Source organism: Ornithodoros turicata, chromosome 5, assembly GCF_037126465.1.
Source record: "Ornithodoros turicata isolate Travis chromosome 5, ASM3712646v1, whole genome shotgun sequence".
In the NCBI taxonomy this organism is placed as follows: Eukaryota; Metazoa; Arthropoda; class Arachnida; order Ixodida; family Argasidae; genus Ornithodoros; species Ornithodoros turicata.
In genome coordinates this window covers 68136474-68158916 of record NC_088205.1, presented here as the reverse complement: position 1 = coordinate 68158916, position 22443 = coordinate 68136474, and the positions used below count along the sequence as shown (strand labels likewise).

The window sequence follows — 22443 nt, the reverse complement described above, 5'->3', positions numbered from 1 at the left end:
GTTAATTTCTTAGGCAACTTGAGGCCTTGTTTGTGATTGTCCCTTCTATGTTGTTCCAGCCTGAGAACATCAGTTCTCTCAAATTAAACGACGTTTGTATATATTACACCCGTCGTCCTCCTTGCATACAGGGTATGATACAAGTTTCCTCACACACTGCTTCTCTTTGAGCAAGCTATTTTGCTAAATTTCCTTCTCAAGTCAACGCAAAAAATATCCTGCGCTTTCGACAACAACAACAACAAATAAATTAGTGATAATGAATGGGGAATAATGAATGGGGCGCTTTCGACAGTGATGCCTTAGAAGTGGGAAACTTTGCGCCCTGGTAGTTTTTGAAAACTAGGCTTTCCGTGCCACCCTCTGGAAACTGTATTTGTGCAAACCGACAAAGAATAGGCTGTCCGCGTCTAATTAGTGAGAAGCAGTCGTCCCTTCACTTGGGGGAGATGTGTTAGTACACGTGATATGGCAGAACGCAAGACATTTGTCTTGTCTATTTGACATTGAATGATGTCCGGATACGGAGCAAGGCCTGGAAGGGAGACGGCCACTTAATATCGCTTGATATGCGTACTTGTTGCGACAATTTGGGGTGAGACACTGTCGAATTACACCACGTTGTGTAACTGGCTTCGCGTTACGGATCTTGATGACAGCGCACGATACCATCGTGTCGGGCTCTTCTTGACAACTGCGCACTTCAGAAGTCCAAAGGTCCTGTCTTGGCGCTCAGCACTCAACATGGCCAAGCACATTTCGAAGATCCTGTCATTCCTTGTTCTCTTCTGTGTAGTGAAGGTGAGATATTCCGTATAGAGCGGCGTTTCGAATAGATGGTGCTTAAATTTTGCTCAAGTTGGACCACCCTTAAGCTGCTTGCCTTTATGCGGATGAGACAACCTAGTTTGTGTTGCTGTGAGCGTGCACCTCTTACTCCGAATTTTTGTGCTTCCTGTTGGTGCCTGATGACACACACACACACACAAATAGAGATACGATGATGAGATGGGGCTGATGCCTGATGAACTCGTCGGGTGCCCTAGCCGATTTCATATTCATTTTCGTTGTGCTCCAAAGCGTCGAAGCTTGTTGGCCAGTGTAAATGCCACAAGGCATATACGAGCGTGTCTGTACCTGATGTAATGTGTATGAAGTATATGCTTAGTGTCCGCAATTCTAAAATATTCGTTCACATCGTGCCCGTCGGTCGTCATATGCAGCAATCAATTTGTTCTCACATTCGAGTATGGAGGTATTTGCTCGTTAAAATGCCACTGCGAACAAAAACAAAAACAAAACGTTTATTTTCGAGTTAAAATCAACCTCTCTCGAAGATCAGAGAAGATTGTGCGCTTCCACGAGTTTTCGATGAAGCTGAGTCTTCAAAGTTTCGGATTATCCAGGAGGTGGTGACGTCACCTGGAACTGTGGCGTCGTTCTCCAACCAGCAGACTGTCTCCCCCCCCCCCCCCCCGAAAAAGAGTTAACAGCAGGTGTGGTGAGGGGCGAACCATCACGTCGACCATCGAGGTGTAATGTTGCCGGAAACTACAATTTGAAACTATACGTCTTGAAACAACAGATTAACTTGATGATACTTGTGCATCACAAAAGCAATATTATTTTGGGAAAATACACTATACGAGACTCGCATATTACAATGACGCGCATTCCGTGCGATTCCGAAGACATGAGATGTAGCCCGTAGTACCACTTTAGAGAGATCAGTAAAGCTTAGTTGAATGATTGGTTGAATGATTGGTTGAGTGTATAGATGCTGCACATCTCGTCTATAAATTGCTAGGGTTTTTTCTTTTTTACATATCATATCCTTACATTACCACACGCCGTCATCGCCAAGCTATGAGAGCTACCGGTCTATAACAGCAATCCCAATTGCCTCATAGCTCATCGCATCGCATCTTCCAGTCGTGACGCTGCCCACAATGTGAGGCCAACAACGGCAAGCTGCATCAGCATTGTACGTAGCGGCGCTACTATAGGTAGCGATATATAGCGATAGTTACTATAGTAGCGATAGCTACCGTATTCGTTACTTTTCAGTAGAGGAGTAGCGATCGTGCTGCATTTTAAAGTGGTAACGGAAAAAGTATATCCGCTACAAATATGAGTAGCGGCGAAACGCTTTCTCCGCTATCGTTACTGCTAATTTTATAATGTGGAAGATGATGATGATTGAGGTTTTATGTCGCTCAAGCAACTAGGGCTATAGATGTGGAAGATGTGGAACACAGCGAAGAAAGGTGAGATAACGGCGAATTTTTTTCTTCTAATTCGTTTAAATTACTTGTTATATACGCAGTCTGGTGTGACAATCTTGAGGGTTGAGGCAAGAAGAGACAATGTGTCAATCGGTAGTTTTTTTGTTTTTTTTAACACGAAAAACAAAACACATATATTCGATTGCAATTTCATGCCTCATCCTGCCCCACCTTACCCTACGTTAACGTAGGATAAGGTGGGGCAGGATTACTTGGGATGACTATAAGTAAGCTTTATGCTGCATAAATATTGCACCGTTTTAAGACAAATTCGGCAACGAGATGGCTACGGCGTAATAGAGGGTCATGATTGGGGAAAAGTGTCGGCATAGTATTAACGTGACTTTTGTACGTGACTTGGTAGTACCGCGTTACTTTTACAAATCTGTAGTAACGCTATTACGCTACCTTTTTGTGGAGTAGCGGGTAGCTGTATTCTGTTACCTCGTTTTGGTAGCGGGTACAATACTGAGAGCTGTACACATTACCACCACCACGCATCGAAATGCATGCTCTAGAACACTGCTCACGATATTGCTTCCAATATCATGGTGCATGTGCTTTTATTTATTTTATGCCCCGCTGAATGTGTGCTGTGTGTGCCCCCAAGTGATTCCGACATTTTACACTCCCTTGGTCGAAACTGTTGAACTGCATGCTAAACTCCGTCATCATCGCTGTTCTTCTCTGGTCATCATCTCTTTGTTTTCTCGTCATATCATCATGTGTTTGAACTTTGTGTGTAAGCGTACATGGGTAGCGAGTTCGACGTCGTCGAAACTTACATCCCCTTTTTTTTTCTTTATCACATCACCATCACTATGTGCTTTTATATAGGCAAGCTTTTATATGAAGCAAGAACCTTTTGTTTGGCATCGGGATGTGCCTGTCAGTACGATACTGGGAATGGTCATCATTTATTGTTGCTGTTGTTGTTTCAAGCATGCGCACACACACATAGAGAGAAAAACATTGTTTTTTACTACTATGCAGGGCGACTCTGGTCATGCCGAAGGAAAAGATTACCTTAAAAGCCATGGCATCAACACAAGCTATGCGGACATTGTTTTTCTCCTCGATCGTTCTGGCAGTGTGGGTGCGGCTGGTTTCGAAACTGAACTGGGCTTCGTTGAAGGCTTCCTCAGCAACTTTGTGGTTGCCCCCAACGCCACCAGGGTTGCCGTCATCTCCTTCAGCGACGACGCCAGTAACATTACCCCTTTATTGCTCCATTATTCGCAGAATAACGAAGAAGACATCCAGGCGTGGTCAAACTTCAGGCTTGACATAGTCCTTTTCTTATTCTAATTTCACTTTTGTGCACTGTACACACGCCAAAGGGAGTAGCAAAAAGAAGAAAAAAAGAAGAAAAAGAAAAAGAACTGTGCTGAATTCCACTGCATATGTATAGCAACACCGTTGATCCCTATATCTCGAAAGGCCGCGATGGCGTGTGCGCTCACTTAATGCTTCTAACTATTTAACAGTGTCGGCCGAGAAAGACAACACGCTCTATGACGATCCTTCCAGAAATTGAAACTTTGAGTTGGGCGCATTATGCTTCAAAGCTGCTAAATTGTGAAAAACTCTGCTTGCAGGTATCCGTGTAGACTTGTAGATATCATGTTCCATCTACAGCGCATTAGTTAGGTTCATCTAGATGATTGCATGGCAGATACATTGTGGTCACTTATCTTTGCCTCTGCGCGCGGTCGCCTGCAGCGACTATTGCAGACTACGAGGGTGGTTACCCAGCTTGTTTCCTTTTACAGAGGTGCATACCGACCATCTAAAAGGTGACGCCAACAAATGCCTCCTTGCACAAGATCTACAGAGTATCACCTATACAGACAGTCGGGCTACAAACACGGGAGCGGGACTTCTCAAAGCATTGGATGTCTTCAAGAAAGCTAGAGCTGACACCAAAAAGGTTTGTATCAGAGTGACGAATGGTGGCAGATTGTAAGGCAGCCACTTCTTGGCTCTCACTCTCGCAAAGATCGAGTAACTGTCGCAGATGCCAAGGCGTGTTGAAATACTCACTGCGTAGCCGCTTTGTTTTGTCATGCTTGGTAAGTCCCCATGAAGTAGCGTCACGGGTACTTCTGCCGCTATGTGCAAGAGTGGTTCAGACCACGTGAAAATTTACGAACATAATAGGCCTCTCCCTGTTTGTAAACAAATGACGTCATAGTGTTCGACAGCGCCACCAATTTGGTAGAGTTGAACTTCGCTCGAAGCTAGAGGCGAACAAGGTCCCGCCCGAAAGCCACGCTCTTGAGGGGATTACGATTATCCCTGAGAGGGACGCGACCTTCGGTCCTACTTTTCTTTCAATAGACCTCTACCCGAGGAACGTCATCATGACGTTGTTAGACAGACTGAAATCGTAAATGGGAGGGCTGGGTTCCACGAATGGACACTTGTTTGCTGTATCCTATTGAAAGAAAAGTAGGACCGAAGGCCGCGTCCCTTTTAGGGACCATCGTAATCCCCTGAAGACCGTGGCTTTCGGGCGTGACTTTGTTCGATATCAGCGATGCGATTTAAATTTGTAATTTACTACATGAGTACTTTAAAGGAGGTAAGAACTCCTATCTGCAGCTATTTAGTTACGGGTGTTATAGGTGTAATAGTGTCCCACTACGCTTCGTAATTCTATTTACAAGTTCTTGTTCAATACTTCTCATTCGTAACGGGTGCAGCGTTAATAAAAAAAAACGCACTTTTTTCGCGATACAGGCGACTAAAAGTACCGCCATCGAGATACCTCTATCCATTGTTACGTCATTTGAAGTATTGTAGCACCCAATCGACGCCAACGCGGAGGTACACACAACGTCATCTGCTCTAGTCTGTCGGAGAGCAGCGTAGAAGCAGCAAGAAAAAGTGACGAACTTACGCGGATTGGTAATATGGCCTAAAATGCTGCACAGAAAATGTGGGACCGTGCAATATACTTCTGCGCGTCATTCATTTGACGCGCCTTGTTTTCTATGATGTGGTGCAATTCACTTTCTTTCTGCCTCTGACGACGACGACGGCAGCACGCAGTGTTGGCATTTCGTCCACAAAGCTCGCGGGAACCTTTCTTTCTTTCTTTCTTTCTTTCTGCACATGCTTTTTGGGATAAACCCCAAAATATGAAGATAAAAAAGGCTCACGTTCAAAAACAGTGGCGGACCGAACGATCTTGGAACAGAGCCGAGGTAGCCGCGATCGCACTTGTTGGATACGGACCTATCGGATTCATCTATACAAAATGTGTCACAGCCGACAAGTTAAAATCGCCGTTTGGTGCACACACAGTCGGCGGGCCAGCTTGATAGAGTTCATAGCTCCTTTAAGGTACTTTGCAGAGGACATTATACTTTACTTTAAGTACATTACATTATTATGGTACTTATTATGGTGCTTATTAAGTACATTATTATGGTGCTTTGTGCTGTACTTAAAGTACGACGGGTGCTAGGTGCTTGGTACTTTACTTCAGGTACAATTTTGAGGTACTTTGCCCATCACTGATTGTAGCAAACAGTTTAGAAAAAGGTTATGCTGAGCTGAGATGATACTGCTGCTGAGCAGTGTCCTGAAATCAGTTCATCAGCCCGTTATGAATAGCTTGGCTACCAAACTGTTGATGTAGGAAGGAGTTGCCTCAGGACAGAAGCCGCCGATATTTCGAACAGAGACTGTTCTGTCTCTGTACAGTCTCTGTTCGAAATATCGGCGGCTTCTGTCCTGAGGCAACTCCTTCCTACATTCTACCGGTTCGCTGGATTTCTACCCATCTACATAAACTGTTGATGTGTTCGCCGTGCTCTTCTAAACTTTCAAGTAAATTATGATGTAGAGTCTAAGCATTCTTCAGAAGTGATTGTTGTCCCAAGTTGTACACCGCATTTGTGGACAGGATCAACATGAGGGTTTTACTTCTGTATGCGTTTTTAGTTGCTTACTTCATTACTTGTCTTACTCAGCTCTACTCAAAGGTAACTTCTTGAAATTTGCAAGGCCGTAATACGACGGTATCCTGAAAGGAGTTCACCAGAATGTTATGAATGTTTAGTCTACGAAAAGGAATTTTGTTGAAATGTTTTTTTTTTTCTTATAAGTTCCCGAATGAATTATGATCTGGAATGGTTTCTCACAAGCGCTTGTTGTCACGGGTTTGCTGCTGCGTGCTTGCGTAATGTGCACGTGGTCCACAAAGTGATAGTAATGTGAGGAAGTCACCCGCAGCAATCCCCAATACGTATCTGCGAAATTCCGCGCTGGAAGATATAATGGTTATGAAGTGCGTAGCGAGTTAAAAAAAAAACAGCTGCATAATAAACACTCGCTTTGTTGTTAATAACGAGCAAAGCAAATGTGTGCACACCGCAGTTGCAGAAGCTGTCATTCTAAGCCTAATTGCGTAGCATACATCGCAGTCGTTGTAGCGTACAAAGCCAACTACAAAATGCTGTTTATGCATTCTGTTCAGTTGCCAAAGTTTTATCAAAGTGCCACTCCGGACTCAGAAAACAGCGTTTATTTTATTTAATCCACGAAAAGAAGGTGCCTCAAGGATTCTACATGCGAAATTTCAACCCTGTTTGCGAACGCTGTGCATTTCTGTCAATTTTTTGAGATCTGCGGAGCCTCCACAAGTTTCGATGACGGAACGAGCGAGTGACGTAAGCATAAGCCCACAAATTGCAATGATGGCATGTTCTGGAGAGGGCACGCGTCTTCTAGTAACGACGCTGGCGTCCGGGGAGTGTCACGTGGTGGAGAAGTCACGTGAGGCTGATCGAAAGAGGGGAAAATGGGAGAGATGTCTTCTCCCTGCTTTGTGTTTTCTCCACGGTCGGAGCGGTCTGATAGTATGTCACGCGGGGCTCTGCTAACGGAGTGCAAAAAGTGAGCTCCGGGAAGACGCGAAGGGCAAGAACGTTGCCAAATAAGAGACGGGCGCTCCGTCGGGACATAACATGACGTCACAGTTCTCAAAAATAAAAATTAATTTTCTCTAGCTTTCGCGTCACGTAGAGCCAAAATATTTTGCAGGAATGTAAAGTGCAACAAGAAGATTTCAGTAACATAACTTTGGTAGGATTCTGAAGAGAGCAGATTGAGTCCGTAGTGGCACTTTAAGCGACTAAGATAAAAGTATCCTAGCCTGTTGCAAAGCTCCTTGTTGCACTGGAACACGCCATCATTATGTGAGCGTAGCGTACGGGAACACACGTCTGGACTTCAAATAACAAAAGCTGCGTGTATCACAGTCAGGAAAAAAGGGTTAAAACTTCGGCGGCCTAAATGTTAAACCTATCGGAGCGCTCTGAACTATCAAGTGTCTGATAACAACTAACTGAGCTCTAAAGTACTGTGACAGGATTGCCGCCTACTCATACCATATCACCGTCCACTACACAAAGTAAACTACGTGTGTCAAAACCAGCAACACCATTACATGCTCTTCATGCATACTGCAGTTACAAACGCTCTATTAACTGACGTATACCCCACGTTCAACACTTCGAGCTCACCATACCATCTATACTTCGAGATGCTTGAGAGCTCGAAGTCGAGCCGCCGACACCGCGAACGTATCGCGGTCACGAGGCTATAACGAGCATGGTAACGAGGCTCCCCTGCAGCCGCCGCCGTGCCCGCAGGAGAGCGCTCTACTTCGCATCTCCGTTCCCCTCTCTCCCGCTGACTCCAGCCATGTTAGCCAACGCAGCAGTGACGTCATCTGTGGAGTGCGCGGTGAGCGCCCTCAAGTGACGACGCGCTCGATGCGCCCCCTAGTGGTGTACCCGACACAATGGCTAATCCTTCTATTCAGAGATAATCCGCCAATCCTAGCCGCATCGTAAACAACACCCCTAGCTTCAACTGTAGTTCAACTCTACCGCATTGGTGGCGCTGTCGAACACTATGACGTCATTTGTTTACAAACAGGGAGAGGTCTATAGGAGGCAGCGAACAAGTGTCCATTCGGAACCCAGCCCTTCCCTTCCGATTTGTTTCGGTTTCAGTCTGCCTACCAACGTCATGATGACGTTTCTCGGGTAGAGGTCTATTTATGTAATCATCATGAGGTAGATCCCTCCTGAAGAGGCGTCGTGGACCCAGGATTATCCATATCACACCACGGGATTACTCCTGAAATTCTGACGGGAACCTAATAGTTTTTCCTGTGACACGTTGGCCCCTTGCGCCATCCTAAAATGATTTGTGAAGCGCTCAGTTTATTCTTTGGCGAGTTAATTGGTTTTCATTATCACAAGGGAAAGCATCATACCAATTTACGCTTGATCTATGTGTTCCAGATCCTTGTCCTAGTTACAGATGGGCTGGCCACTCTAGGTCCAGATCCCGTTGAGGCAGCGGCACGCCTGAAAAAGGAAGGCGTCCAGGTCCATGTGTTCGGAGTTGGAAGGTACCTAAAGTCCCATCTAAAAGCCATAGCTTCGAGCCATAAACACGTTCACGAGAGCGAGAGTTTTACGAAACTCAGGAACATGTACGGCAATGGTGAGCTTGATTTCAGTATTTTGAGGATTTTAGAATTCCTCTTCTCAGTATTTCCAAGAGATGGGATGACTGATTGAAAGCTGTAACAGCTGTATCTGATTGGGGGAGCGTGACTACGAGAAAGGGGGTGGTTGCTGGGGGTCGCCTGTAGTCTTATGCTTACACTTCAATTACGTACCCACCGTTCAGTGAAATCCTGTGCACACGGGGAGGAAGCGCATGTAGATGCAGATGTCATAACGAAAGCAGTGACTGTTGTTAAGTCTTGCGACAGTCGGTAGCTTGGTCGAGGGGGGGGGGATATGTTTATTAAGAAAAAGAAAAGAAAGGTCAGCCAGACGAAGGTCGGCTTGCTATTCCAAACAAAAAAGGCAAGGGGAAGGGGAAGGAAAGAAAAGGGGACGAAAAGAACAATAAGAAAAGAAAAGGGGAAGAAAGAAGGAGAAAAGGGGAAGAAAAGAAAAATAAGAAAAGAAAAGGGAAGAAAAGGAGGAGGAGAAAGCAAAGGAAAAGGAACGGAGAAGAAATGAAAAGGAAAAGAAGAAAGAAAAGGAAGAAAAGAAAAGGAAAAGAAAAACTAAACTAAAACACAAAACTAAAACTGAAAAGTCACACACACAGTCACACAATCACAAGGCGTTGACAAGGTTCGAAGGAGGAGCGCTGTGGTGACTGCCCACTGGGCCGAGAGAGAAACACAGGGCTCACAGGGAGACCAGGAGACCCGTGTTACGCAGAAAGCGAAGCACAGCTTTTGTGACTCTCCACTGGTTAGCTCGCTGCACAGGGCCAAGGAGTGTTGCGAGAGAAACGTCTGTCCGTCCGTCCGTGCACCCAAGCTCTGAGAGATGTTGCCAGAGCACGGCCCGATGATGGTGGTGACGCTGACAGTGGAGGAGCTGATGAGAAATATCGTCTTCTACACCGCAGCAGGGGCAAGTGGGAGATGAGAGGCGGCCCATTTTGAACAGGAGTGAACGGGTGAGGGCAACGTTCAGCCGGAGACGATGTAGAAGGGTCTCCTCCTTGCGGGTACAGCGGCAGCCGATGACAAACTCCAGTGAGGGGTCGATGGACTGCAGGAACGCATTAGGTCGGATAGCGTCTACAAGAAACTGGCGGGTGCCGTCGCCGCAGAGAGCAGGCGGCACGCAGACACCGGGAGCGGTAGTAGGGGCACCGGCGTGGCCGCATCAAGCGCGGCGCGTCTCGCAGCCGCGTCAGCACATGTGTTTCCGTGTAGCCCTGTATGCCCGGGTACCCACTGAAGGCAGATACGGTGGCCGACCGAGGAGAGTTGGGCGTACTCCTGAAGTACCATGGTACGCAGATCCCTCACGACACTCGGGTGGTATGTGGACAGGAGCGCCAAAGACGCCTTGCTGTCTGTGAGGACGACCCACGCATCAGGCACAGATTCAGCGATATACCGCAGAGCGGCCAGCAGTCCGAGCAGCTTCGCATCCGTGGAGGACACTGTGTAGGGAAGTCGGAGGGCGAGGTCACGGTTTTCCTGCGAGACGTAGTAGGCTGCTGCAGATGACTCATTCGCTACCGATCCATCAGTATAGATGGCGCGGCTCAGAGGATAGGCCGAACTGAGATGCTCGAGCGCGAGCTGGCGGGCTACTGTCACAGGCACATCGTTCTTCCTCTGGAGGCCGGGAATAGTGGCACAGGTCTCGGGTCTTGCAAGCGTCCACATCGCAGGAGCGTGCAAGGGCAGAGAGAACTGTGCAGGGACGGACCCTTTGATGCGACCGAGAGCACGACCGAAGTCAGAGGCTGGGCAGTCTTCGTCGACGTGGCGAAGGTAGTGGAGAGGGTGCCGAGTAAGGTACCGTGCGAGAACACTGAGGGTTGCCCCGTCCCGCAGGACATCGATCGACGGTTCACGTGCCTCGGCTAGGACAGAGTATGTCTCGGTGGTCGAAGGGACTCCCAAGCAGACGCGGAGGCTCCTGGCTTGGCTAAAGAGGAGATCTCGATTTCTGCTTCGGCTGATACCGTGCAGGATGGGAAGGCTATACCGGAGAGAACCCAGCACGAGGGATTGGTGGACACGGCGGAGGTCAGAGAAGGATGGGCCCCATCGCAAACCAGCGAGGCAACGAAGAACCGCCACGTAGCTGTTGATCTTGGTTGATTGGCACACTTCGGCTTGCGCCGAGCAGTGCACTCTTTATAGTCATGTGGGCCAGAGCACACTTTACATCTTTGTGGCCCACGACAGGCCTTTGCATAGTGACCGTGCTTTTGACAGTTGAAGCACTGAACAGGAGGGTCAATGTACTCCGAAACGCGGTAATACGTGAACCCAATGGGAATCTCTGCAGGGAGCATAAGGCCCGGCTGGAAAGTCAAGAGGACGCTGGACTTCGTGATTGCGGTGGCAGATCCGTCGCTTTCACGGGAGAAGGCCATTTCTCTTTTAACGGCGGTGACTCCACGGGGTTTGAAGAACTCCAATAGCTGGTCCTCGCTGTAATGGCGGGGAACACCCGATATTCTGCCCGTGGTACGAGTGTATGAAGCTGGAATACGGGGTTCGACAGGTATATTCGCGAGCGACTTCAGGCTGAGCAGTCTGCGCGCCGAATGCTCGGAGGAGACATGAAGGATGAGAGTGCCCTGCTTATTGATTCGGTGATGGAGCACTTTCTCCTGAGTTGCTGTTAGGATGTCATGGGCGATAAGATCAGGGTTCACATTCCAGAAGGAATCCGAGTCGCTCTTGCACCTGAAGACTACCGGGATGCCCCCTGGGCGATTCTTTTTGTGGGTGACGACTTGAAATGGCGGCTCACTCTGTTGGTGACCTTGTAGGTCGCCGACGAGCATGCCTTCCGTGCGTAAGGCGCTGTCTGGGCCCTGCAGGTCTGGAGCGCCGTCGAGGCCGAGCATAAGCTCCGTTGTCGATGACCGCGGCCCGTTATCGCTCCCTAGAGCGCTGCTCTGGCACCTGGCAACCGGTGACCGGCTCCGGGCGCTAAGCGGCTGAGCAGACCTCCGGGAGTCGCCGCTAGCGCTTGATGCGCGGCGTCTCCCTCTGCCCACGTCCATCCGACGGGATTGGAATGAGCAGTAGACCAGCAGATTCAGTAATGACAAATCAGAGAGAATCAAATCAGAGAAGAGAGCAGAAAAGGAACACGTCCGTCGGGTTCGAACTTCTTCTTCGAGGGGCCCAGCACCCAGGCAGAACTCAGACGAGGCAAAAGTGAGTTGACAAGAACGTAATATATTTACATCGTGACAAGTGAAAGTGAAAAAGCTCCCAAGAGGGTCAAAAGGGCCGCTCAAGTAATCTCCGTCCGTGAGAAGGAGGTCACCAGCCGCGGCGAGTTCCAGGGAGACGACCTTGATCTCCTTCCCCTTTTGGGTGAATGGGGAAGCTCGCTGACAGGAACATGGCTGACCAACGACGGGAGGGTGACAAACATGGCGTGGCAGCCTGGTCGTAACACTGTACACTGATAGAAACAGTGTCAACTTTTGCTGTAGAATGTAAATGTCTCGTCCCGTACCTTCCAAAGGACGTCTGATGACAAGTTGAACACTTTCTGGCATCTCATAGAATGGAATGTCATCCCCGAGTTCGACAAGCGTAAATCTTAAAACACTCCATATTAAATAGCAGACGGACAAGCCTGAGGATAGGTGCTGCATTTCAAACAGAATATTGTATCTATGAACGTACAGTTCTGCTTTCTACCTGAGTCTTTTCCCTCAACCTACTGATACTCGGAAATCATGAAACATTTTTGACATGGCGGCGCATTGCGATCAGCAGTTGCGGAGAGACACTTCTGGGAAAGTTGACGCTCTAATGTACGAAACTGATTGTACGAGATTGTATACTCAGTAGACAACGCCTCGTTTCCCGAATGCGCAGCAGCACTGTGCTCGGAATCACTATACAGGGTGTCCCAGAAAACGTGTCATTGAATTATAATAAAAAAAAAACTACACCACCTAGAATCATGCGGTCAACGGCATTTGTCCTTACTAGGTTTTCGCCACCTCCTGATGTGAAGGTCATGTAACGTAAGTTTAATTATGTAAATTTTTGCGAACTGAAGTCGGTAATTTGCAAAGTAAAGGTCACTTTTTTACCCCACCAATGTGAAGAGCGTGTCTAATTTATTCAAATTAATGAAAATTGACAGGGATATTCATGGGCTATCCCATCAAAAAAATAGCCCTCTATAGTCTCAATTGTCAATCATATATAGTCTATGTATAGTCAATGTATAGTCAATCACTGGTGGTGGTGGTGGTGGTGATGGTGAAAGGGCTTGCCGTTGTCGGCCTCACGTCAATCACTGAGCGCACGCTAGAACAAGAATAGAGCTAATGACACGATGCATCATGCAGCGTACATTGTAGATGTGAAAGAAGCATATGATATGGAATCGCACACGCTGCAATATTAACTTACCCTAAAAACATAAGGATCTGAGGTCGTTTTTGCACCCCTATTTTGTGACAAAGTGCGGAACAAGCTTGCAAGTTTTGAGGAATTTCATTCATTTCTCTTCCCCTTCATTTTCTTTTTTCTTTTTGGTCCCTCTTCGGAAAGTGTTTGAAGTATCATGGCAAGCGAACGACTGGCGCAGATGTGGTGCTGCCACTGGCGTGCGTTCTATGCCAGCTTCGATGAATACTCGAGATTGTGAAACACAATGATGATGTTCCTCGCTAGTCATTGTGAGCGTATATGTAGCACCGCCGCTTCTGTACGGCGGCGCCTCTGCTTCCACTACTTCGCCTCCCGTCGGGAGAGTTGGAGATTTGGCGGGATATATTTATTAGAACGAAGGGAAAAAAAGAAAAAAGGGAGGAAAGGGAGATTTGGGACTGTAACAGAAGCACGCACTGTGGTCCAGGTAAATGAATGTAGTGTTATTAGCCCGGCCTCTTCATCCTTCATCATCATCCCCCATCACCACCCCTACACCTCACACCACAACACAGCCCCAATATCGCTGCCGACCTATTTCCATCATGGTGCTACAGAAAATGTGGAGCTATCTACAGGGTGTCCTACCGAAAAAGCCATGGCGACCTCGAACCACTTCAGTTGTATCTTTTTTTACATGTACTACAACTTCCCCATTGACATCTTGGAGTTAAAACCAGTAATTAAAAAGTTAGAAAATTTATTACCGCTAAGTAATTGACAAGGGGCGATGAAAAACATATTTTTGGATAGACCACGCAACTGACAAGCACGTACAGTTGGTTCCATTCGTGTAGAACACTCTGTTTTTTCTTTAGCCCCTGGCCCATTTTCGGTGGGACATCCTGTATATATATATATATATATATATATATATGCATGCCTCGTTTTATGTTTGATCGGAATAGAACAGAAACAGAAATAAATAAATGGAAACGTAGGTCGCACTGGTGCCACCAGCTGTTCCTGGACGCTTGACTTGTGAAAGCACTGAATGATCCAAAAGACTATCTCAGCACGTATGTCCTTGAGGTAGTTCGTCAGTGCACACAGCGCAGATTGCTGATCATCTACAAGTATCTCAGAGCGATTAATGAAAACCACATTTGCATATTAACGTTGCTTCTATTCACTTGTGTAGTGTGCGAGATGTAAGTTTTTTTCTGAGAGATCTGCAAAAGACACGTTTACATGTCAGCCTAAGCTGTGAAAGAAAAAAAAAGAAAGAAAGAAAAGGAAGCGTCTCTTCCGGCATCTGTCTGGTTTCTATTTTCTTTTTCATTTGTCATCCTTTTTTCCGGAAAGGTTTCATGGAAGAGTGTCGTTCTGAATACCCAAGTTTCGATCGAAAGTATTCTTGCGCTACCAATTTATAATGTTTGTTCTGCCATTAAATAATCCGCTGCTGTAAAAATAACGCACTAATAGTTGCATATTATTGTCATTGTACTCATAATCAATGTTTTACTACTAATTCAATCGCAGGAATGAAGGATCAGTGGAACACTAACGATACGCCGGAGGCGTGCAATACGAAGTGCCATTCCAAACCCGGTGACCCCGGTTGTTGTGATGCTAACGCCATCTGCGGGTGCTCTCTCACGAAAGGAGTTAACGATTGTCTTTGTAAGCCAGGATATATTGGAAACGGCCTCAAGGGAGAATGCAAGCGTGAGTATAAGGACAACAATATTTGGATCCTTGCGTGGATACGATCGAAATATGTAGGAGTGTAACTCTTCAGCTATTAACATGAGTTGTATGTTTTGTAACATGAGTCGATCAATTACAGATCATTAGAAATATTTTAATAATAATTTTGATTTGTTTTTAAATTTAGTCTGTTGTGGCGGTTTTAGAGAAATCGTGGAGATGTAGGCCCCGCTGAGCGTGACCGTATATATCTACACTAGAATGATTATCTCGGGCCTCAAGGGACGAGTAGTATAGAGGGCTGTCCCGTTATATCAGTGCCCTGTTGGTGCTGTCGGCTGTTCTGTTCAAGGGCTCGATGTTCAACATTAAGTTCGTTATCGCTGCCGTTATTATTTCATGGTTGCGCGCTCTGAGCGTTATGCGACAGCCCGTGAAAACCGCAATACGAAAGAAACGGGTGGCCTCCAAGCTGAGCCGATTTCTTCCCTACCGGTCCATTGTCCACGACGTGTCGAGGTCAGCGAAAGCGAAATGTGAAGGATTATTCTTCGTTCCTCCGCTCAGCAAGCGCCCAGGATGCAATACGTCCGCAAAGAGCACTGGGATTTTCTGAACTCGTCTATTGGGGCGTTCGTCTGGCGCATTTTATATGCACTGTAAGGGTCGCCAGCGAGGAGCAGCGCGAAGCACGTGTGCGGAGTTGTCTCTACACGTGGGAAGGGGGAAGTTGCAGTTCCGCGAACGCAAAGGCGTCGCGGTAGCTCCGGAGAGGGGGACACCAGAGGCCCAAACGCCAGGCCCCCACCGGCAATAAATCTGTAGAATGACCCAGAAACTTGCACTGCTGGAAGTTACAAAGTGCACGACTTGACAGCCAGGACCGTTGGCACTAAATAACCAGCAGTGGGCGGATATTTGGGAGGTCCTGGTCCAGTTGAGATTTGAAATTAGGCCAATTGGAAATTGGATGGGTGAGGGCCAGTTTGATTAGGCAAGTTGCCAGCGGGGGCACGGGTCAAGGTTGTTACCTCTTAAGGGCCTGCACGGCCAAAAAACTCAATCTGGACCTGGGTTCCGATGTGGAAGGCATGCTCGGAAACATTACATCGCGAGCCCGCCAGGTTCCCTGTCTTCTGGTTACCAAATGTCAAACGTGTAAATTGCCATATGTAAATAAACCCTTCGCATCCATCACGAAAGGGTTTTCAGTCGTCGGGGTTCCGGGAGTGTAGACAAGGAATAGGATCGGTGTGAAAACCTCGGACCTATGAGTGATGCGTTTCCCACGAAATAACTAAACGTTGAGCATCGGGCCCCTGGAGGAAATGCGAGAGGAGGCGTTGCTTTCGGGGCACACATGACCACAGCGTTGGTCCCTGGGCCGTTACACATGTATTGTAGACAAACAACGTATGATTTTCGGAAGGATAAACTTTAATGTCTTACAAATGTGAATGAAGACCTATCGCAATATTTTTCACTACTTACAAAAGAGTCAAACGCAGCTGGAGTGGCTGAGTATGGTAAATCTATGCGTTTACGGTAGGCACGCAGTGCACAAAATTACTGAAATGTGCTGTAAAATACACAAAAAAAAGTAATATACATAAAGTACACCAAAAGACCGTCCGTTCCATCCTCTTCTTTCCCTGCACTGAGGGTTTTACCCTTTTTTTACTATGAACCCCCAGCCAGCCCGAGTTTTAACCCTTCTTCAACAAAGATAAGAAGTTGATAAGTAAATCCAGATGTAATAAGTTTTGCCTGGCGTGGATATTTCCTCCTCTTTCGCTGCAAGTTGAGCTTCTGATATCCGAAAAACTCGTTGTTCGGACTACAGTACTGGAAACGAGCCTGCTACCATTGGATTTTGTCTCGCTTTTCTGAAATTCGTTACCCGTATCCCGACAGCAAGTACTTTGACTAACCTTCCAGGACCTAGATCATTCTGAAGTCCAGGAAAGAGCCCATGTCCTCTATCCCTGGCATGTGCTGTGTTCACATTATTCCAGAAAAGGGTCACATCTCGGAAGGGCAGTCTGTACTCTTTGCCCTTTCTTCAGAGGTCACTCCCTTTTGGTGTGTGCGGGCACGCGGTAGAGATGGTAGACGATAAGCGGAAGAGGTGCCGTGTATGCACCGGGCGCTAGAAATCCACATGGGAACGCCAATGTTCAGGCCGTCCGAAAGCACCGCCTGTCTTTTGTCCTATACCAAAGACAATTGCAAAAGGACGAAAACATGTGCGCGTGACCAACTTTTCGAGACATTACCCTTCTTTGAGCAGCAGGATGACCCAGCGGGTGCCATGGCTGTGACCAAAATTCTGTCACACGCGTGCCTACTAATATCAAGCAGCTCAACTAGCATTAATTTTCGAATTAACCATCTCTTCCTTGTTTCCTTTTCTGGAAGTATGAAGATATCTCCTAAATTTTTTGCGTTTCCCTGGAAGTGTGCTCGGTTCGGTTATTCGGAATTTCGTTATCCGGACGAAAAGGGACGACTCCCGAGGTGTCCGGATAATCGACACGAGACTGTATTCCGATAAGCACTTTTATTTTTCTCTCTCTCGCACAGCCTCTTTAGGAAACACCAGTATTTTTATGGCTGTGTTCTGCTTTCGTTTATATTCTACACGTTGCTACGGAAATGCTCGCTATGGGTATCACTCGAAAAAGTCATCTTCCGCGTTTCCCCATAGTACAGTGTCATTCTCATTCTGCAGCTTGTGAGTCGGGTTTCTACCAAGATCAATACGGACAACTAGCCTGTAAGCCTTGTCCAGTGGGTAGCAAGACATATGACATCGGCAGCAGCTCCGTGGATGAATGTAAATGTCTGCCTGGATATAACCGGAGTGCGGGCAGTGGTGTTTCATGTACTGGTACGTATGCTAAAACTGACTATCTGCTGCTTAGTAAAAGGTAAGCAGAAACATCATGTTTGAGGGGAAAAGTGGAAAGTAAGTCCGGTTCTAGTAAAGCACACGAAATGGAAGACACTGTTTACGGAAGTGCACTCCTTCCTCACAGTGACATGCTTGTGTGGTAGGAAAATTTAATACGGCGTGGAACGGTCAGTACATGGTCAGCGCCTCGAGAACAATATTTACATGCTAGTCACCTCTTCGCAAGGCTGTACGGTACGGTGCTATATCCGCAACTTTCGGGATGTCAGGAACATCTTTACGAAGTATCTCGTTCCAAAACTGCGCAAATCTTATTCAAATGAATTTATTACGAAGCGAGTCGTTCGCCTCTGAGAAGCCAGAGGGCATTGAGAGCAACACACTGCTGACATCATCCGGCATCCGGCAAGGGAGAATGGGGGTTTCGAACAACACCTCCTAGATATTAGAAGGCCTGCGCACTGCCCAGATCACGGAGGCCTGCGCGAGCTTTGCCAGCTGCTTCGAGCTTTTCTCTTGTTCGCTCTTTCATTGACTTCATAGCAGCATCCACAGCAGGCCTTCCTGTGTGACGGCATATCACGTGGGGCGCAGGGCTTCTGCTATCTAGGAGGCGTTGTTTCCAAGCAGATCACAATGCTTGGTGACGTCAAGGTACCCTCCTCAGGAGGAACCGCCATAGTACGCAGCTCTGTTTTCTGCTCTTCGCATTTCAGTCTCGGTTTGCTGTTGTCATATTTTACGAATGAATTACTCGCGCAAAATGAATGTGTGAATGTTGTATTCGGTATCGAGGGGGTGGTTCGTGTTTGGCCCCTAATTTGGCACCTCATGTTCACCTAATTTGTTTCGAATCCTTGCGAAGTTTCACTTTAAGGCGGACCTTTCCCGCACATACTGCCGCGTCTCATGTTCCCATTGTCTGTGTTAGACATAAAAAAAAGGTTTTAAGAATAATGCGCGTGCGCTAGTGGCAAATACTTTACACTCACTCTAAACGGATATTTGGACGTCATGATGTAAATACCTTTCGTTTATTCTTAGGATTTTCATCGAAGTACACTAAAGATGTTTTTGTTCCCATGTAAAAATTATATTTTTGAACTTAGGAGTGGATACTTGCAGTTAGTGACCCATTGAAGCACCAACATTTTTGTTTCAGTGGTGACCTGTCCCCCGCTACAAGCACCGGTAAACGGGAAAGTAGAGGGGGAAGACTGTGGTACAGAGTACCAGTCCGAATGCCAGTTCCAATGTAACGAAGGGTACATGCTTGAAGACAAAGATAGTGAATACCGTTGGTGCCAGCACGATGGCACGTGGTCGGGGAAAACACCTGTTTGCATTCGTAAGTGTTTCAACTGACCTATTTGGTTACGTTCTAGGCTAAGGTCCGATGAACGGGGGTACATCCTTCGCCCGAAGGGTAACATCTCATTACGGCCGAAAGTCTCATTACGGCCGAAAGTCTCATTACGGCCGAAAGTCTCATTACGGCCGAAAGTCTCATTACGGCCGAAAGTCTCATTACGGCCGAAAGTCTCATTACGGCCGAAAGTTCTTTAATTCCCAAGTGTCTCGTTACGGCCAAAGTGTCAATACGGCCGAAGCTAGTCTTATTACGGGCGAAGATGTCTCATAACGGCCAAAAAGAAAAAAGAAGCGTCCACCATATTAGCTGTGTATATACTGTGTTTTATGCTTCCCAAAATGTGTCCGAGGCGGTGTGCCCCCACGGCTTGTGTCACACGCAATGGTTCATGCACGCAATATTGCCATAGTGTTTCATGCATCCCTCGTGAAAAATGTTTTTATTGTCATATGTGTCACACGATATTTGTATGTGTTACGCCATTTTCTCTCAGTATTCAAGCAACATCATACTCGTTGGTTCTGCGAGCAAACTGTGTGTGTGTGTGTGTGTGTTCTGAAAAGTACTCCACAAGGGAGCCCACTGGGAGCTCCAGGAGCCACATGACCTATGACCATGATCTTCTCCCCCACTAGCTGCCTTCTACAATTTACGTCCACCTGAAATTTTAAAAAAGTACATAAGGCACTGAACAAAATGACATATGCTCTTTTTGATGATGACCATAAGACATATGCTGTCAAGCAGACTTTTTTCCATATATTCAAAACATATTCAAGAATTATGGACAACAATGACAATTACGTCATAATGATGCAGCTGCATAGCCAGGAAAATATTTCAGGAGGTGTTTTATGAGGCTTGACATGGGGTGGAGGAGTCCCCCTCGTCAGTGCTTTATCCAGACCCCCCTACACCCCCCCTAACTTTTTTGCCTGTGCACTCCCTACAGGGGGTGCCCTTGCGATTTCAGCTTCAGATACGTCTGTAATGATATGTTAAGCTGTAATGACGTAACTATAATGATGACCTCCCCCCACAATTTTTTCCGACACCCCTCTCGTGCTTGGGATTCTGGATAAACCACTGCCCCTTGTTCATTTTCGTGGGGCACTACATTAGAGCTTGTGGGGTCCTCCATGGCACCCTCGTAGGAGGCTAGCACTCCGTATTGGCCTTGGGCGACCGCAAGTCCCCAAGGTCAAAGGAGGACCCCAGGAGGAGAAGGGACGCGGGGGAAAACAACGGGACAGTGACAATCGGGCAGTGACGGTCGTTGTAGGTAGTTGTGTGCTTTGGCGGCAGAGATTAAACCATGTAAGTCACATCTCTTGTGTCCGAGTCATTCTTGTTTGACAATAGGGAACGGCTTTTGGCTATTAGAGCACCCACGGAAGGGTTGAAGTTGACCAGGAGGCTTTAACCCGTATTTCCCATAAGCTTATGCCACTGCACTGATGTCACAATGTTGTAAGTGTGTGTCACTCTGGGCATTCGGAATTCCTCTAAGCTACAATATGTAAATTCAGAATATCCGAAGGGTACGCATCAGATGTTACCTGCAGGCTTCATGCTGAAACGCGTGTACGGAGGATACAATTCCGCCGTGGTGGGCGACGTCGTTAGTATAATCGTACACGCAAGACAATTGCGGGCACATGGAGTAGTGGCAGCAACCTGAAAACGATACATTTTCTTGTTATATATGAGTAATCAAAAATATACATTCCCACATGTTCCGTTTTGTCGTTTGTAGGAAGCGCTAGTAAGGGAACAGCACTTGGTTGGTCACATGCAAATGCGAGAGGTGCCGATATTTCGATTACGCGATCAAAAATTAAAAGTCTAGAACCATGCACACTTCCCCATGCAACTACTTCCCCAGCATCGTGAGACATAACACCCATGACATGACACCATGTATTCACGTATAGTGTAATGTGAAATGATATGCAGGAATGAAAAAGATGCCAACATACCTGTAATCCAGTGTCTGATATGTTTGCTTCGTTTCCTGCAGCTACCATGAAGTGCAATGCACGATTTAAAAGTTTCGTTTCGCCATGATGCTCACCGCACATTGCTGCACATTTCGCAAGCGTCACGCAACCCCACGTGACCTCTTTTTGATCAGTGAAAATAACTCGCGTCATGGACATGCATGTTCATCTCAGCGCTAATCACGTTTTGCATGCTATAGAAGGAGGGGCGATCAATAACCTTCCTTTCGTGTTTTGATATCTTATTATATATACTCTCACGTTCTCACTTCGGAAGTTCGGATGGTGTCTAGCAACGTCGGGTATCTCGTTTCTTGTGTTAAGCTCCATCCATCCATCCATCCATGTGTTAGTGATCAGTTGCAGTTTACGACGCAATAATATTATCTATCGATTTGTAGTGCTGTAACGTGCAAATTAGCGGACTTAAGCGGCGCTTTATTTTCCGTCGTTGTCTTTCGAGCAGCGCGTATTGTTCCGGTGAAAATTGAGTTGAATGAATCGTCATAGTCCCAACGTATATCGCGCTGTGTTGACCAAGACCGAGAACGAAGAATTCTGGTGAGTTATGCTTTCGTAGACTGTCTGGCTTAGCAGTGTGTTATCCACACATAGTTGCATTCTCATACGAGTAATTTGACTGAATCAAAACAGCCGAAGTGCCTGTAATAGATGTAGGTGGGTATGTGTTAGTAGATTTGCACCGTTTGTGGTTCGTTGCGCGTTTAGGAGCAACAAATTCATTAGAAGTTAAGACACCGATAATGCCGCACCGTACAGCAGCATTTATCATTGTGAGCCATATTTCATTTGTTAAAATTCGTCGTCATATTTGTTCAAAAATAAAAGCACAAGTCGGCACACTTGATCTCCTCGAATTGCTTACCGCGAACATCTGCAAATGTTGCACGGGCTTTGCCCTGTACTAAGCGCAAAAGCATATCTGATTACAATAAATGTTTCAAGAGGAAGTCATTTAAGTACATTGTTATTTATAGCTATTTTCCATTTCAGTCATCTTATGTGGGTACGCGGAGGATTCAGAAAAAAACAACAACATGGCTAACAGGATGTTGCTGCCCAGGGAGTCTTGGCTGAATAAGGTGAGCTGTTAAGATTACCAATTGTATCATACGGTTCTGTTGTGAAGTGAAAAATTGTGTATAGTAGTGCACGACAGTTAATTCGTGCACTACTTTTATAAGAAGAAACGAGAAAAGGAAAGTCAT

General features: G+C 46.6%; 1 protein-coding gene across 1 annotated transcript in view; it reads left to right on the top strand.

Moving 5' to 3' along the window:
- The first annotated feature begins 678 nt into the window (after nucleotides 1–678).
- The window catches only part of LOC135394640 (sushi, von Willebrand factor type A, EGF and pentraxin domain-containing protein 1-like), a 48049-nt gene continuing 26284 nt past the window's right edge, over nucleotides 679–22443 (top strand). The window contains exons 1-7 of the mRNA XM_064625479.1: nucleotides 679–801; nucleotides 3279–3492; nucleotides 4058–4215; nucleotides 8609–8813; nucleotides 14761–14946; nucleotides 17660–17818; nucleotides 19005–19190. Coding sequence (XP_064481549.1) covers nucleotides 745–801; nucleotides 3279–3492; nucleotides 4058–4215; nucleotides 8609–8813; nucleotides 14761–14946; nucleotides 17660–17818; nucleotides 19005–19190 — 1165 coding nt within the window. The 5' untranslated portion in view covers nucleotides 679–744. The remainder of the gene's footprint in view (nucleotides 802–3278; nucleotides 3493–4057; nucleotides 4216–8608; nucleotides 8814–14760; nucleotides 14947–17659; nucleotides 17819–19004; nucleotides 19191–22443) is intronic.